The sequence below is a fragment of the Rhinolophus sinicus genome, chromosome 8 (assembly GCF_057876585.1).
Source record: "Rhinolophus sinicus isolate RSI-liver-muscle chromosome 8, RSI-T2T, whole genome shotgun sequence".
Taxonomy (NCBI): Eukaryota; Metazoa; Chordata; class Mammalia; order Chiroptera; family Rhinolophidae; genus Rhinolophus; species Rhinolophus sinicus.
Genome location: NC_142508.1, coordinates 61,208,595 through 61,225,161, shown reverse-complemented (window position 1 = coordinate 61,225,161; position 16,567 = coordinate 61,208,595). Strand labels below are relative to the sequence as shown.

At 43.3% G+C, this 16,567-nt stretch overlaps 1 protein-coding gene across 3 annotated transcripts in view; it reads left to right on the top strand.

Moving 5' to 3' along the window:
- The window catches only part of HYDIN (HYDIN axonemal central pair apparatus protein), a 289,372-nt gene that overhangs the window by 170,407 nt on the left and 102,398 nt on the right, over positions 1-16,567 (top strand). For 2 of the 3 annotated variants that reach the window (XR_016022033.1, XM_019757602.3), the window contains exons 24-35: positions 2,937-3,074; positions 3,765-3,846; positions 6,101-6,220; positions 6,482-6,691; positions 9,335-9,472; positions 10,144-10,321; positions 12,049-12,173; positions 13,542-13,669; positions 14,090-14,226; positions 14,467-14,594; positions 14,734-14,925; positions 15,256-15,405. Coding sequence is in view for 2 of the 3 variants with exons in the window: in XM_019757602.3 (XP_019613161.3) it covers positions 2,937-3,074; positions 3,765-3,846; positions 6,101-6,220; positions 6,482-6,691; positions 9,335-9,472; positions 10,144-10,321; positions 12,049-12,173; positions 13,542-13,669; positions 14,090-14,226; positions 14,467-14,594; positions 14,734-14,925; positions 15,256-15,405 (1,726 nt within the window). In the remaining variant the exon portion in view is untranslated. The remainder of the gene's footprint in view (positions 1-2,936; positions 3,075-3,764; positions 3,847-6,100; positions 6,221-6,481; positions 6,692-9,334; positions 9,473-10,143; positions 10,322-12,048; positions 12,174-13,541; positions 13,670-14,089; positions 14,227-14,466; positions 14,595-14,733; positions 14,926-15,255; positions 15,406-16,567) is intronic. The other variant, XM_088800246.1, reaches the window with a different exon arrangement.

Sequence of the window (16,567 nt, the reverse complement as noted above, 5' to 3'; positions counted from 1 at the left end):
CCCCCATTTTTTTGAGACCTCAGCAGCACCACACAGACTTCAGCAGATGTCCAACATGTACCATTCCATCTCCAAATAGCGTCCGAAGTACAACACGAAATATTAACTGAAACACAAACATGTTCTTCGGGGTTTTATTTTGATGCAACACTGCTTCCAGTGAAGGGAGAACAGGAAATAAGAGTGGTGGACTTTTAAAAGTTGCAGCACAAAAGATTGTGTTGATCCTAACTCACCCAAGAACAGAAAATAAACTAACGTGTTTCCCTGAAAATAAGACCTAGCTAGACAATCAGCTCTAATGTGTCTTTTGGAGCAAAAATTAATATAAGACCTGGTCTTATTTTACTATAAGACCAAGTATAATATAATATAGTGTAATATAATATAATATAATATAATATAATATAATATAATATAATATAATATAATATAATATAATATAATATATAATATAATACTGGGTCTTATATTACTTTTTGCTCCAAAAGACGCATTAGAACTGATGGTCCGGCTAGGTCTTATTAATGGGGAAACAGGATATGAAGAGGGAAACTGCTGAGCCCAAACCAGTGTGGCTGATTGACAGTGTGACATTCATGCAGTTTTGTCACACCTAAAGGGAGGGTTTCTTTCCTGGCTGTCCCAGTGAGTCTGATGTGGGTAGCTCTGGAACTGGAGCAATATCGATTTTTTTTTTTTGTTTGCTATGCATTCTCTTTTAAAAATAACTGAATCTAATCCTGTTTGGGTCAGCATAACAGGAAAGTGGTCATCTGTTCCTGAAGGTAAAATGAAATCTGATCCAAAAAAACTCTACCAATATTCTATTTCAATTTTTTTGGAGCAGGTTTTTGATCTTAATGATAAGTGGAAGCCTTCATTATGATAAAGGTCTCGCTGTTTCCTATGGCTCCGTCTGTTAGCAGTAGGGCTGCTTTACTTGTCTCCTTTGTTTGTTTCCAAAGATACCTCTCACTTCCCAAATGTCCAGGTAGCATTATCAACCAAGTTATTTTTCCTCAGGTCTGTAGGCGCTCTACAGCTTTGTATTTTTCCTTTACAGATATTCCCATGTGCTTTTCTTTTTCTTTCTTTTTTTTTTTTCCATTGAGCACAACATCCCAGGGGGGTGCAAATGTGGGAGGAGGGAGTGCTATTCTGTGGAGCAGCAGTCTGGCAGAGTCTCCCCAGGTGCCTCTGCTGACCTGGGGTGATTTAATAAATGCTCTGAATCATCCTCTGCTGATTGTCACTGGCCCTAGCTGGCAAGGCTGAGTGATAGCCCCATACTAATTATCGGCTCCACTCCTTGGCTGTCATGTTGCCATTCCTACCCATGGCAGGTCCGAAACCTGCCGTACATTAGGATCACCGGGATGACTGTTCAAAATCTAACTCCTGGGCCCTACCTGAGACCTGCTGAATCAGAATTTACCCAAGGATGAGGTTCAGGGATCTTCATTTGAATGGCTTCCCAGCACCCAGCCCAACATGGGTCTGCCCAGAATGGTGTGGTTTCCGCCTAAGGTAATGTCAGCTAGAGACTTCTGACCTGGAATAAGCCAAATGGAAGCTCACAGAAGAAGATGAAAAGAGCTTTTCCACTCTTGTCCAAGGCCATCACAGGCAGAGACAGAGTGGACGTGGAGATGCAGAATAGCCGAAGTATCCCACATGCTATGTACCTGTTCTTATCCATCCATCCATCCATCCATCCATCCATCCATCCATCCATCCATCCATCCATGTAATCAGATATATACTGAGCTCATGCTCTATGTATAAAACCCTGGGCTATGGGGGCTAAAGAGGGAACACCTTGGAGCCTGCCCTCCAAGAACTCACTAAACTGATCTCGCTTCTAAAAAATAGCAAGCAGAGCTCAGCTCAGAGCCTTCACCAGGCAAGAAAATAATCACGTGGATTTTTTTCCATCAGACTGATTTTTCTAAATATGGTACCTAAAACTGGTTTTTAATTTATAGTAACAATATAAAATTTTCCTTTAAAATGAGCCTGTTCATGAACACTGCAATGCACTATCACTACGTATTCATTTCAGTGGTAAAATTAAAAGGACTGAATACCAGGTGCAGGTAAAGATGTGGACCAACCGGAGCCCTCATACACTGTGGGTCTTCGTCTAAAATGGTATAAAACCACTGGGGAACACTGTTTGGCAGTTTCCTATAATGTTCAATATACATATACCATGTAAGCCAGCAGTTTCCTCCCTAGGACTTTACCAAAGAAGAATGAAAACATATGTCCACATGTACCCTGAGGGGAACAGGAAGAATGGGGGAGACCTGGCTACTTTGGCCTTTGTGACATCCAAAGGCCTTTCTATTCAGTGAAACCTGGATATATGGCCTTCAGCACCAGCTGATCTCTGAGCTCTTGAGTGGCAGCAGAGCGAACTGGTAGGGCCAAGACCAGGGGGAAGCAGCCGGGGTCCCGAGAGCAAACATGGTAGAAGGGAGGGTCATGCAAAGGCTGAACCACACGTACAGGACCAGAGAGTGAGTGCTTCATCCTCGTCCCGGCCTTGCTTTCTGACTGTCTGGGGGCGGGATCCCTGAGTGCCAGGCCTGAGTGCCCACTCCGTTCCAGGCACCATATTAGACAACATAGTCGACACAGTGTCTCAAGCGTGCCCACAATCTAGCAGAAACGGGAGAAGGAAGTGTGAGGGGGGAAGCCCGGGGGCTGTAGGTACTCAGAGAGAGACACTGGACCCAGACTGGGAAGGATGGTCAGAAAACTTTTAGGAGAAAGTGAAAGCTCAGCTAAGATTTGAACAAGGGAAGTAGGGCAGTCCCTTCTCGACCTGCCTGGTCTAGGATTGAGAACTTAGCCTTAGAAACCAAGAACCCACCCAGGCACTGACTGGCCACTGCTGATGTGACTGTGTTTTCCCTATGCCTCTGTAGATTTGTGACATGGCCGAGAAAGCCCTACAGTGCCCTCCTGTCCCAGACGGAGTCCATCCCAGAAACCTCAGCATCTGCCAGCTTGCCAGCAGTCCCAGCAGTAGAGTCCCCTGAGATTGATCTAAGTGACTTCGTTAAGTAAGTGAAAATGCAAAGCCAGAATGGATTTGTTTAATAGCATTCTTCTCTCTGCACTGACATACATTCTCAAACTCATCCCTCATTTATTCATCCAACCACTCACCACCAGCCAACAGTTTAACACATATACCTTGCATGTGTTAGGCCCTGGACTAGGCATCTCAGACATGGAACTGAAAGTCATCTCTGCTCTCAGGAGGTCATAGCCTCCCGAGTCCTGGGGGACTGATCCCTTCCTATCATGTTGTCTTCTCCATCTGCCCAAGGTCTGCAGCCAGGCTCAGTCAGGTCAAGGGTAGCAAGCAGAAAAGGATATGACAATTGATCAAACATTATAATCTCATAATAAAATGCTCCAATAAATGATCAAACTTAACATTGGGCACTGGGGACACATCCAAATTGTCTGAAGAATTGCTAGAGCTTCCCAGAACTTTTTATAAGTCGGACATGAGCTTGATAGACCAGGAAAAAAGGGTTGGGACCTACAGAAAATGGACCAGTTTGATGCCCTAGACAGCTTGTGTGGGGGCAACTGACTTCTTGAAAAAGGCGTCCCTTGAGTGAGAGCTCCACTTATTCCCTGGGGTGCAGTGGGGGTGGGGGGTGGAAGACAGGGCTCTTAGGTTGAAAACTGTTGTAATGGCTGCCAAATGAGTGATTTTCCACGTTTTATTAAATTCCCAGGACTATCCTTGTGGATGAAAAATTGGGTTCCGAAGAAAATGAGCAGGAAAAAGCACAAGTGCCAATCCTGGGCATCTCAGATGTATGTTTTCCTTCCCTTGGGCAGGTTGGCAAGTTGAAATTCCTTTCCATAAAACAGAGGCACAGCCAGGAGCAGAGTGGCAAGCGCAATGCTAGGGTTTGGCTGCAATGAGGCTGAGAGTCTTCATCCGGGTCACTTTCCAACCAAATTCCCACAGAGCCGACACCTCAGTGAGAGCTCAGATACCCCAGCAAATAGATTCTCTCTGTAATGGAAAAGCCAGTTACCACTAAACCTTGGTGATCTCTCCCCAGCCCCTAGATGGAAGCCACGAAAGGAGAAATATTTTCCTCAATAATTTGTAAAAACAAAGAGGAAATCAAGAGGGTTTACAAATGCATACCTTTCAATTCTTCTAGAATGGTTACCTAAGCAAATCATGGGAGATGCCAAAGTTTATGTATAAAAATGTTTGTTACAGCCCTTTAGAAATAAAATAGCAAAAGACTTAAAAAATAAATTATTATATATTCATGATGATATATTATACAATCTTTCAAAAGGGTTTGTCTCAGTAGTGGTATAGTGGGGTAAGCAAGCATTGTGACACTTTGTAGGTAGAAGTATGAATTGGCATAGCCTCTGTGACATACAGTTTGTCAAGTGTATCAAAATTTAAAATGCATAATTCCTCTGCTAGGATATCATTCACCAGATACACCTTTACATTTACATAAAGACATATAACTATTCTTGTGCACTGTGACTTTGTTGGTAAGAGCAAGAAAAATTGGAGACAACTCCACCAATAAGAGACTAGTTGGATAAACTAAATTACATCTGCGCGATGCAATACTATGAAACTCTTTTGCAGAAAATGAGAAAGTTCTTTATATACTGATTTGGAGCAATCTCTGATATAGTAACTATGTGTCCTATTTTTTAAAGTATTTTAAATGATGCACGTGATGAACATTTAGTCACATGGGAAAGTGGCACGCATGTTACAATGTCAACTGAAAAATCAGAATACGAATATACATAGGGTGCCAAAACAATGTATACACATTTTAAGAAAGGAAAACTGTATTTAAATTGTAATACTAAATATATACCGATAAGAAAAGATAAATACAAGCCATGCTTGATTTCTGCAATTACAACAGGTACTCAAAGTGGTTCCCATCAGCCTCCAGACACTTCTCATTATGGCGAACTACTGCTTGAGCAACATTGACCAAAGTGTCCACTTGTATACATTTTTTGGCACCCCCGGTATATACATACATATATACATATATCTACAGTATAATCTCATGGTTGATTTATGTTTCTTTCTTTGAATCTTTCTTATTTTCCAAATTTTTCAGAATGAGTATGTGTGTATGTATAAAACACTTGTCTTTTAAATGTTCTTTTCTTTTTCTTTCTATTTTCAAAGATATTTGTCATAGAAAACTCAAGAATACAGAAAAATGAAAGCAAAAATCCTCAAATTCCAACCATTCATAGAAAAATACTACTGAACTTTAGCAATATATCTATTTGCATATGTAAATCTCTGAATGAATTGATACCTGCTCACACCTTCAGGTGTGATACATAGCCATGGATGTAATTTTACATAAATGTAACTGCTTTATCACGCGGTAATATGTTGTACACAACATTTCTAATCCATAAGTATACGTTGCATCATCCTTCATGGATAGAGTACCACATACACTTCATTTAAAGTGATACCCTATTGATAGGCATTTAGTTTGCTTCCAGAGTTTTGCTATTATAAATAACACTGCAATAAACATCCTTGTACATACATTTTGGACACTTGTGCAATTATCTCTGTAGAAAAAAAATGTACTACAGGAATACCTCAGAGGTCCTGCAGTTTGGTTCCAGACCACTGAAATAAGGCAAATATCACAATAAAGGAATTTTTGGGGTTCCCAGTGTATGTAAAAGTTATGTTCACACTATACTGTAGTTTATTAAGTATGCAATAGCATTATGTCTAAAAACATCAATGCACATGCCTTGATTGAAAAAGACTTTATTGCTAAAAAGTGTTAACCATCATCTGAGACTTCAGCAAGTTATAATCTTTTTGCTGGTGGAGGGTCTTACCTTCAATTGGTAAAAAACACAAGCAACGCCTGCAAAGCACAATGAAGCAGAGCGCAATTAAACGAGGTATGCCTGCATTTTGAAAGCACATACAACCTACTTCATTTTTCTGTTAGCAATGAGGTGGAGCTCATTGATGACCCATTATGAATGCTTGCCAGCTTTTCCTCGCACCTTTAATTTCTAGGGAGTAAAAGTGAACTCTGCTGAAACAGAAAGAATAGACCCAAACCAGAGCCAGGTGGAGTTTCAGGAATCCCTATGGTTATCTGAACAGGATGAAATGCTTTCCATTGGGATAGAAGAAGTAAGTACCACCTCATGGGCCCTAAAGGTATCTGATACTAACTCTTCTTACTGAGCACCTGCCCCAAGTTAGAAATTTAAATCTTGCCAGAGCACTGTTACCGCCACAACCATTTTATTTTTCCGGGGTGCTGGGCTAGTCACTTTTCATGGAGTCAAGCCAGTTAAAGCCAGGAATTAATCTGTAAATTGAACCTTAACTTACCTTTTGCAGGCTTGGCATCCCGATAGATGCTCTCCTATAGAATGACTCTCTCTGCAGGTGTTTGATATTTTGCCCCTCTATGGAGTGCTAGAGCCCAACGGTAGCATCCAGATATCTTTCACCTTCTATGGACACTGTGACATCGTGGCCCAGGCTAAAGCTCTGTGCGAAGTGGAAGGAGGGCCCACCTACGAGATAATCCTGAGGGGACAGGCGTCCCTGATCAGCTATTCCTTTGACACCCAGGACATTAACCTTGGATTACAGGTATTGCCAACCATCCATCGGGAGGAAATGTTCTGCTTTTGCCTGAACATCAGCCATCGTCCCTGTGCCTCCTCTTCCTCGGAAGCCCCATCATCACAGTCTCACCATCACCGCATCCTGGATCCCTCATCGGCCTCCCTAACCCTGGTCATCCGCCCTCTGCCAACTGCTTGCCAGACATTTTCACTTGCTTTTCTCACTGTCTCTGAAATTCAGCGTGTTAGACACTAAAATTTGCATCTTCCCTTTCAGTCCAGAAGCCCATTCGAAACTGTCCATTTCTTTCAATAGCTCTACTACCTTCTCAGTCCCTTCTCAGCCTCCAAGGCATTTTCCACTGCACTCTCTCCTGCGCCTCCCACACCCCTACAGCATCCGTGTTTGCTGATTTATCCAGCAGGAGCCCTCTGAGTCAGTTTTTCCCTTCCTATCGCCTCTGTGATTATCACACCACAGGGTCCCATCAAGCCAGGCCCACATAATTACAGCAGTTCTTTTCAAACTGTAACGTGCATGCGAATCATCTGGGAATTTTATTCAAGTGCAGATTCTGATTCAGTGGATCCAGGGTAGAGCCTGGGAATCTGCATTTCTAACAAGCTCCCATGTGATGCCTACGTTACTGATCCACCCGACCCTATGGAAGTAAGGGATTACAGCCCACTCTTAGCTCCCGCTGCTAACCCGTTTAAACGTCCTTGCCCGGTAGATTTTCCCCAAATCACATTTTCATCCTATCAATCCATGACAGTTTTCCCCAGCAGCATTTGGGAAGGCAACACAGTACTGAGAAAAGAGCATGGTTTTGTAGTCAGAAGAACTGAGATTGTGGGGACAGAGCCCGGAGTGCAGTTTCCAGGCTCTTGGCCTCACGTGGAAAGGTGCTGGCTCAGGTAGTAAATGGCCATCAATTGTGATTGGATGGCCATCAGTTGTGGCTATTTGACCGTCAGCCGTAACCAGTGAGCCATTGGCCACTAATGTAACTGCCGTGGCTACACTAGCAGCAGATGGTGGCTAAGCCAGCAAGCGCGGATTGCAGTTAGCAAGTGGGGTTGGTTGGTTGGCAGAGAAGTGGACAGCAGGTTGCAGATCGTGTGGCTTCTGCTTCCTGTGTCTCCAACCCAGCCGCCAGCGTGAATATAGTGTTATGACTCCCCTATCTATGGCTCCGTGGGTGTTCCTTTTTGGCCTCACCATATCCTGCGTTCTTATGCGGGGAGCGGGACCAGAGACCCTGCATGACAGGGATGTTATCCTGGTTTTACTTCCTACTGTCTGTGTAACCTTGGGCACATCCCTTAACTTCTCCAAGCCTCAGTCTCCCTCATCTATCACATGGGAATAGGGTAGTAATGCCTAACTCATCAGGTGGTTGTGGTTACTTAAGTGTCTGCTCAATACAGTGTGTGGTTCAAAGAAAGCCTTCAATCAGGAGTCACTTTCTCTGTCACTCAGGGGACCCGAGCCAGGTTCCTCGACGTGGCTGAGGATACCCTAAGCTCCTCTATTGACGGGTGCTTCTTACATTAAACTTTGTCTCTCATAGTTCCCTATTATAGCCCATTCATTTGTTTGCGACCGAGATGGTTTACCCACTGGCCCTAATGCACCCAGCCCTTCCTGCCTCCACACTTCCTCTTATGTTATCCCCCTCATCCTTTATCCTGCCAACCCCAAACCTGTACATACTGTATGACCCAGCTCGGCTCCATTCCTCACTTATCTTTACATCCTCTTGGGATTTAAGTTTAGTCTTTGCCGTAATATAGTATACCTTCTAATTTTTGCTTTGGAATAATTGTCAGTTAATTCTGTGTCTATATCCTCTCTTCCCAATTAGGTTTTGTGTTATATACTCAGAGACCATAGTATATCTCGTACCAAATTTTAATGGGGATGAGATCCCCATTGTATAACTACTACAGGTATAGTTATTGAATTGTGAGTGTTAATAGGTTAAGGATTGTGCCTAAAATCAAGTTCACCTAACAGCTGTTGAGGCCTTGTTTATTGCATTGACCAAATAGAATTCTCTCTCATTCCTCATCCCCAGGGTCCTCTGGGCAATTGGATCTGGCTCAGCTCAGAGGATATTCTTTGAAGCAATTGGTCCTTGCCCTCACTTGTCCTAAGAACCCCTGAAGTAGCCTCAGGTTATTGGACCTGCTGATTAGCTGCTTAATTAAGTTAGCAAAATCTCAGGAAAAAGAACACATCTGGCCTATTATTTCCATGTCCCTGATGTATAAATAGAAAACTTCATTCTAGAAAATTCTGAACTCAAATCTTACGTTTTTTTTAAGAAAAGAACATTTTCTTGGTATAGAAAAGCTCACTTTAAGAATTTTTGTGGTAAAGAAACAGAAGTCTGGGGAGCTTAGATGCTCACCCCACAACCACACTGAAGTATATTAATTGTTAGAAGAACTAGATGGAGCCAGGTGTCCAGGGTCTAGTGTCCCTTCTGCCCTAGGGGGCACCTTTCTGTCATACTAGAATGGGGATTGGCGGCATCTACATCATGAAAACTAAAATCCATGTCCGTGAGGCACGTTTGTCCCGCCACCTTTGTCAGGATGCTTGCAGCATCCCAAAGAGGGGAGGACAGACAATCACTCTTCTCCTCCTTCTCCTATCAAGCTGTTTCACCAAGTCACAGAGACTGAAATCACGCTGAGGAACACTGGGAAAGTTGGCTTTGAGTTCAAGGTTCTCACCGACCACCAGTCTGCGCCAGACAGCCTTCTGCCCGGAATGCCGCTCATCCTGCCTCTCTCGGTAAGGAGCCTTCCCGCCCGGCATGGCCATGAGATAATGATCAGGAGCCCAAATTCAAACCCACAAGCTACACTCCAGAGGTACGTCAGATTACACCAAACATTCACTACCAGCAGTACGGGTGTCATTTTTTAATTATTATTAAAATGAAAGAGTTCACAAAGGCAAAATAAATAAATCTAAATAAGCACTTCACTCATTCATTAAACGAGTGTTTGAGTCCTTCACTAGCTGGGCACTGTTCAGCCACCAGGGATTCAATAGTGAAGAAGACAATACAACCCCATGGATTTTTGTCCCATGATTCTAAGAATAGTTGCTCTCCACGTGTGTCCTCACACTTCCCTTGTAATTCCTTGGAGCCGAGGGCCTCCTCTCCACTGACTACTACAAATAAAAGCAATTTTTCATTAGCAGGTGTGAAAACACCAGTGGCCTGCAAATCAGCTTAGAAGAAAAGGGAGGTGGTAGTTTCTTGTACATACGTTCATCTATCAGTTTTAAGGAACTTTTGTTGCGTTTTTCTCATCATGAAAATAAATCTTGCGGGAGGAGTGTGAATGATGAATAACAAGCACAATAGACCCTTGGGATTATCCAGCCCATCACACTGCCAGAAGCAGGCGTCCACTGTAAATTCTAAAGTTCTCTCTGTTTTTCCTGCTGTGTAGGGTTTTATCAGTTCACTTAAAGAGCAGGTGTTGAAGGTTTACTACTTACCTGGAGTACCTGGGGTCTTTCAAAGGAGTTTCCAGATACGGATCGCCCACCTTGACCCAGAAAATTTCACACTGAGTGGAGAAGGCATCTTTCCCCGTATCTGCCTCGACCTCCCCAGGAACCTCAAAGGTACTACTACCCACTCATGTTTCCCCACTGGGACATCTTAGCTTTGCTTCTTTGAAGGTTGATGGTTAATTAATTGCGTTATTTGCTTGGCAGTCCTCAGTAGTTCCCTTCTGTGTTATTCATCAACAGCAAAAAAAGTCGAGTTGAAATTGACTAGGAGATCTGAGTTTAGTGAGACAAGACATGGCCATGGGAGTCCCAAATTAAGATCCCTGGCCAGTTTTGCCATCACTGGATTTCTTATAGAGGCATCAGGAAATTGCACTTCCCAAGGCCTTTTCTTCCAGCACCCATTACTGCCAGCTATAATCTCATCTTGAGTGGTCCTTTCCCAGCAGCACACTCACAGATGGCTGTTGAGAACACGAAGACTGATTTTACTGCAAAGGGAGTACAATTCTCAAAATATAAACTATCCTGAAAGGCAACCAAGGTTCTGACCCCTTATTTTGGCATTCCAGAGTACAGAGGCTCATTTAGACTGTTATTGTCTGCCCACATGTCTAGCGAAGGCTTTCCTGATAACATATGGCCTCCAGAGCCATCCCTCTGTACCAGAGTATTTCTGTCTTGGCAGATCCCAAAACTCAACTCAGCAGCTCTTTGAGACATGGAATCTCTCTGGGTCATTCTTGCTGGACGCAAGGTCAAGAGAAACTCCTTGCTCTTCTTTTGACTCCCTCTTCAAGCTCCTTGAAATCCACATCCCCTAAACAGTGTCAGAGTAAGCCCTCACCCCTCAGCCTTTCTTCCTCCCCATTCCCCAAAGTCACTAACTCAACTGTTAATAATCATCTATTAAATCCCAATTGTCTGTTCCCTGAAAAGATGAACACAAATATTAGTAAATCTAAGGCCATGTCACACTCTAACATCTAGAGTTCCAGCTAGACAGGAGTGAGTCCACGTCCACATACTTTTATCATTGTCGGGAAGGAAAGCCTTTACCCCATGGTTAGTTGAAAACCGAGCACCCAGCTGGCCTTTCAAGGCAGTAGGCATGGTTTGTCTAGACAGGGCTTTAAAATAATTGAAATATGAATACGCTTAGTTGGGTCTTCTGTGCTCTACTTCCTCACAGTCCCAGCATTTCTTATTGTTTCTTCACAGGCACTGTAATTACTTTGCCTGCCTTGCTCCTCAAGCATTTGCGTTTGTACTGCTTACTGGTGAACTGGAGTGCCTGAAATCTCTCTGCCAACTGCCCACCCTGTCTGATTCAGGGGATCGTTTTGCTTGTTCAGTTGTAATTAAAGCAACTTGACCCAAATATATTCTTGTTGTTAATTGAGATTTAATAAACATGAAGACTAATTTAAAGGTTGACCAACAGTCTGGGTTTGTCCAGCATGAGGGGTTTCCAGGTTGTGTAGCTGTCAGTGCTAGAACTGGAAAAGTACCAAGAAATCTGGGATCCAGTTGGTCACCCTACGAGTGACTTCAGATGTTGCTGCCATTAATTTTTTGAGTAGCTCACTCAAAGAGTGAGTGAGCTCACAGAGTAGCTCACTAAGGCATAATCTCATTAAGCTCAGTGAGGTCTCTGATACAAATTCCACTCACCCACAAATTACCTCACCCTCTAAAGCAGAGAAAACATGGCAAGGGAGGTACCAAAAAGTTTGCTTCCCTTCTCACTTTATTTGCCCTTAGCTAAGAGTCTGTGTTGGGGCATAAATCATATATTTCTAACCATCCCCATTTTCTTTTCCTTCCAACCCCCACAGGAAATGAAAAATATGAAACCTTCTTTAATCAGGCCAAACAAAACCTAGAAAAAGAGTACAACAAATATGAAACATTGGATCACTTAGAGATAACTGAGGAAATGGCTGAGGATGAATCTTTTGAGGTAAGGTTAGCCTCAGTCCACATAGAATGTATGTGGCAAAAAGACAATATGTGCAAAAGCCCAGGGGCAAGAAGGATGTGATATCCCTGAGAAATAGACAGGAGAAAAACGTAAAGCTAAAGCAAAGAAGTGGGGATATAAGGGAGCCAAGATGAGCCTGAAGAGGTAAGCAGCCCCCTAGTGAACCTATTAATGGTTTTAAACTTGATCCTGAGGGTAACGAGTAGACACTAAGTGATTCAACTAGGACCATGGGTAACCTGATTTTACTTTTCTTAAAAAGCTTCCTCTGGCTGCCTTGTGGAGTTCCTAGAAGACCTGGGCTTGGGGGAGATGAGAGTAGATATAGTGAGATCAGTTATTTAAAAAGCTTAGGGAGTACTTCTAGATGAGAAATGGTGGTCGTGTAAACAAAGATGGTGACCAAAGGACTAGGGAGAATTGGGAAGATTCAAGAAATATTTCTGAGGTGGATTGGTCAGGGATTAGGGATTGGTTGGATGTGGGGGTGAGGTGACCTCCAGGTGATTTGCTTGGATGACAAATAAGGAGGGGGCACTGATAGAAAACTCAGGGGAAGAAGCAAGTTTAGGGTGAAAGAGGAGGAAGGAAAGTGAGTTCAGATGGTCTGTTATTACTCATGAGATTTCTTGCATCATCCAAGTGGAGATGTCCAATAGGGAGTTAGAACCATTGCTATGGACCTGGGGAGAGAGAGAGGATGGAGAAAGTGAGGTAAGAGTCAGCACATGTCACTGTCATCACAGGAAAAGGTGCACTTCCCCGGGAAGTGTGTTGCGTGATCAGGGAAGAGGTCAAATTCGCAGTAGAGACCTCGTGTACCCAACAACTAAGTGGGGAGAAGGACAGCCAGAGCGGTTCTGGAATAACCACTGCTTTACAGCCACACCCACCCCAAACGTCCCCATCCCTGACCGCTGGCAATCACTAATCTGTTCTTCATCTCACTACTTTGGTCATTTCAAGAATGTTATATAAATGGGATCATACAGTATATAACCTTTTGGGATTGGCATTTTTCATTCACCCTGATGCCCTTGAGGTCCATCAATGTCAGTAGTTCATTCCTTCTTATTGCTGAGACTACACATGTATACATATGCTGGTTTGCTTACCTCACCCCACCCCCCATAAAAATGTTAATACCACAGATAGATTGTATATCTGTTTGTGTACTGTGGCCCTTTGGAGGGCCACAAACCATTGTGATAGCTAAGATTTTTTTTGCCCCCTCCAAGAATCAATTTTCACCCCCTTAGATGTGATATTGCCCACATTGAGAATGCATATTCTAGGAGAATTTGCTCACTTGCTCGTCTCTCTTGCTCAACTCTCTCTTGCTCTCAGTTAAATGCTCAACTCCAGATGGAAATAGAGCGACTTATAGTCGAAGACTATGCCCTAGAACATCAGAAAACAGTTATCCCCAATCCCATGGACGATGGCAGCCACCGGAGTCGCCGCAGACTGGCCAAGTGAGTGCCCTTCCGTGTTGTGCTTGTTTCAGGGAGTAGCAGAGCAAGAAGTGCTGCCCCCCAGAGTGCTCCCCGAAATAATGGTTGACCGTTTAGGAATGCAATCCACTTGCCTCTGGTGTCTGTCATCCTCTAGCATCCAGCCCACCGGGGAGAGCTCTGGCCGTTCAAGTCAGAAGCCTCCAGCTTTGCCTAATGGACAGGCCCGGTTTCAGGTTCATGAGGGCCCACGCTGAATGTGTGTTGCATAATGACTGAAACAGCAGTGTGAACTTCTGGAGGCCTCGTCTCCATTCTGGGAGCCATTAGTTGTTCTCAGTTGTTCCCAGAGTAAAGTGTGGTGCAGAGAAGACAGAAGACAGCCACACACACTCTTGTTTGGAAAAGTGAGTGGTAAGGAGAGCTCGTTGCCCGTTTCAGAATCCAGCTGCCGGAGTATATCCTGGACTTCGGCTTCATCATCCTTGGCGACATCCGAACCCACATCATCAAGATCACCAACACCAGTCACTTCCCAGTGTCCTTCCACGCAGAAAAGCGCGTCCTTCACGACACAGGTAACCAGGCTACATCTTGTCATTTGTAACACTGTCCCACCGCATCTGTCATGTCTAACAAGGTCATCTGGACTGGCTTTCTGGAATAGTGTCTGTGCTGCTCCTGGGATCAACTGAAAGAATTTGGGGGTCATTAATTGATTCCTTGAATGGTCATCCTGCCCCAGAGGGGCTCTATCTAAAGCAGCTCGTTTGCTATTTCTGTTTCCCACAAAGAAATTTTTGTTTGTCTTGGTCCAGGCTTCAGTACCGAGCTAGATCGTGTAAAGAATCTGCCTTACTGTGAAACGGAAACATTTGAAGTGAGATTTGACCCACAAGGGACCAATCTTTCTGTTGGCCACAAAGAAGTCATTCTGCCCATTAAGGTAAGGTGCACTGTTGGGCCCAGCTGACCCCCCCCCCAGCTTCCAATCACCTGTGGGATGATCCAGTTACTATTTCAGAGCCATGGTTCTTCTCCCAGCCCCGTGCCATGTGCTAACAGCAATTTTATGTCCAATTTAGGTGGTTGGAGGCCCAGCAGTGCACATCTGTCTCCAAGCCACAGTAACCGTTCCCACTATGGCACTGTCTTGTGAAAAAGTGAACTTTGCCACAATTCAGTGTGGACAGTGCCTCATGGAAACCATTCAGCTTTCCAATCATCTCCAAGTCCCTTGTGAATGGTTTGTCCACAGCCCTAAGCCATTTAACAAGGTAAGTGAGTTAAGCCCATCGGTCCCCCTTTTCCCATCTCCATTTCAGCCAGATTTGTAATTCTAGGCATTGACTTGCCTGATCAAAGACTTTCAGTGACAACTATTACCTCTTGAATAAAATCGAATCCCTTAGCCCAGCACTCAAGGATCTATCAGACCAGGCTATCTGGTGAATGTCTTATTCATCTTTGTACGCCTGGTACCCACACATTCCCTGATACCTGGGAGGTACTCAGTAAAAGTAGGTTGAGTGAGTGGAGGATGGAAAAGTCAATTTTCCATAGACAATGATCTTATTATCTAATATCTATTAATATCTATTAACCAGCTGGAGAAACACATGCCAAAGTACTTAAGACAGAAGCTACGTGCTGAATTAAAGCCAAACACACGGATCTTTGAGGTCCAGCCTACTTCTGGGGTTTTGCATCCTGGTGAGAAGTCCAATGTGCAAGTGAAATTCATGCCCAAAGAAGAGGTAAGCTTTAATGAAACGTGGTTTCATTCAGACTCTGGATCTCTGAGCTTTACTCAAAGACCATGCTCGATTGGTCTCCAGGGAAGCGTTGAGTGGCCTGTGCCTCGCTGTTCTGACTATGACATCCCAAGTGCTAGTGGTTCATGTAGGAGCTGTGTGGCGTGGTGGCTAAGAGAACCAGCTCTGGAATTAGCAGACCTACCTAACACATTGACTTTTATCAGCAGACCCGGGAGAATAGCCTTCTGCCTCTGCACTGAGAGGCTTCATGACTTTGAGCAAATTCCTTAACCTCTCTCAACTTCTGTTTGCTCACAGATAAAATGAGAAAGAATGCTATCATGCGTCAAAAATCCCTAATTGCAATTCTGAAATCCAGTAAGCTCCAGAAACTGGAAAACATTTTCATAAGTTTCATACCCAGAAAACCCTGTCTGAACTGACATGAGGCTATTTAACCTGTATTTATCCCACTTAGTTTGCAGAGTCAAACATTGCAACTGCAGAAATATTAATGTGTTTGACTACAGGGGACCCTGCTGCTGATATTAGGTAGCATAGGGTATATGAATGTATTTACCTTTTTCAAAATCTGAATTTGACAGCATCTGGCCCGCAGGATTTCAGGTAAGACATTATCAACTGCGATAGCTACCTCCTAGGGTCATTTTGAAGATTAAATTAATTAATATGGAATAAAATACACAGCATACTGCTCTATATGTAGTAAGTGTCTCAATAACTGTTACCTGCTACCATCAGTGGTTTTAATAATAATAAGTACTTCCTGGTAGACATACTCCTTGGGTCTCACAAACACTTCTTTTGTGAACACTTTCAGCACAAAGCTATTCCTGACAAAGAACATACTGGGTTTCCCCAAAAATAAGACCTAGCCAGACCATCAGCTCAATGCATCTTTTGGAGCAAAAATTAATATTAGACCCAGTATTATATTATATTATATTATATTATATTATATTATATTATATTATACCTAGTCTTATATTAAAATAAGACTGGGTCTTATATTAATTTTTGCTCCAAAAGACACATTAGAGCTGATGGTCCAGCTAGATCTTATTTTCAGGGAAACACAGTAGTATTTAAAAATAATAAAAACCTAGAACTAGAGACAATCTCAAAAGGTTACACAGTAAAG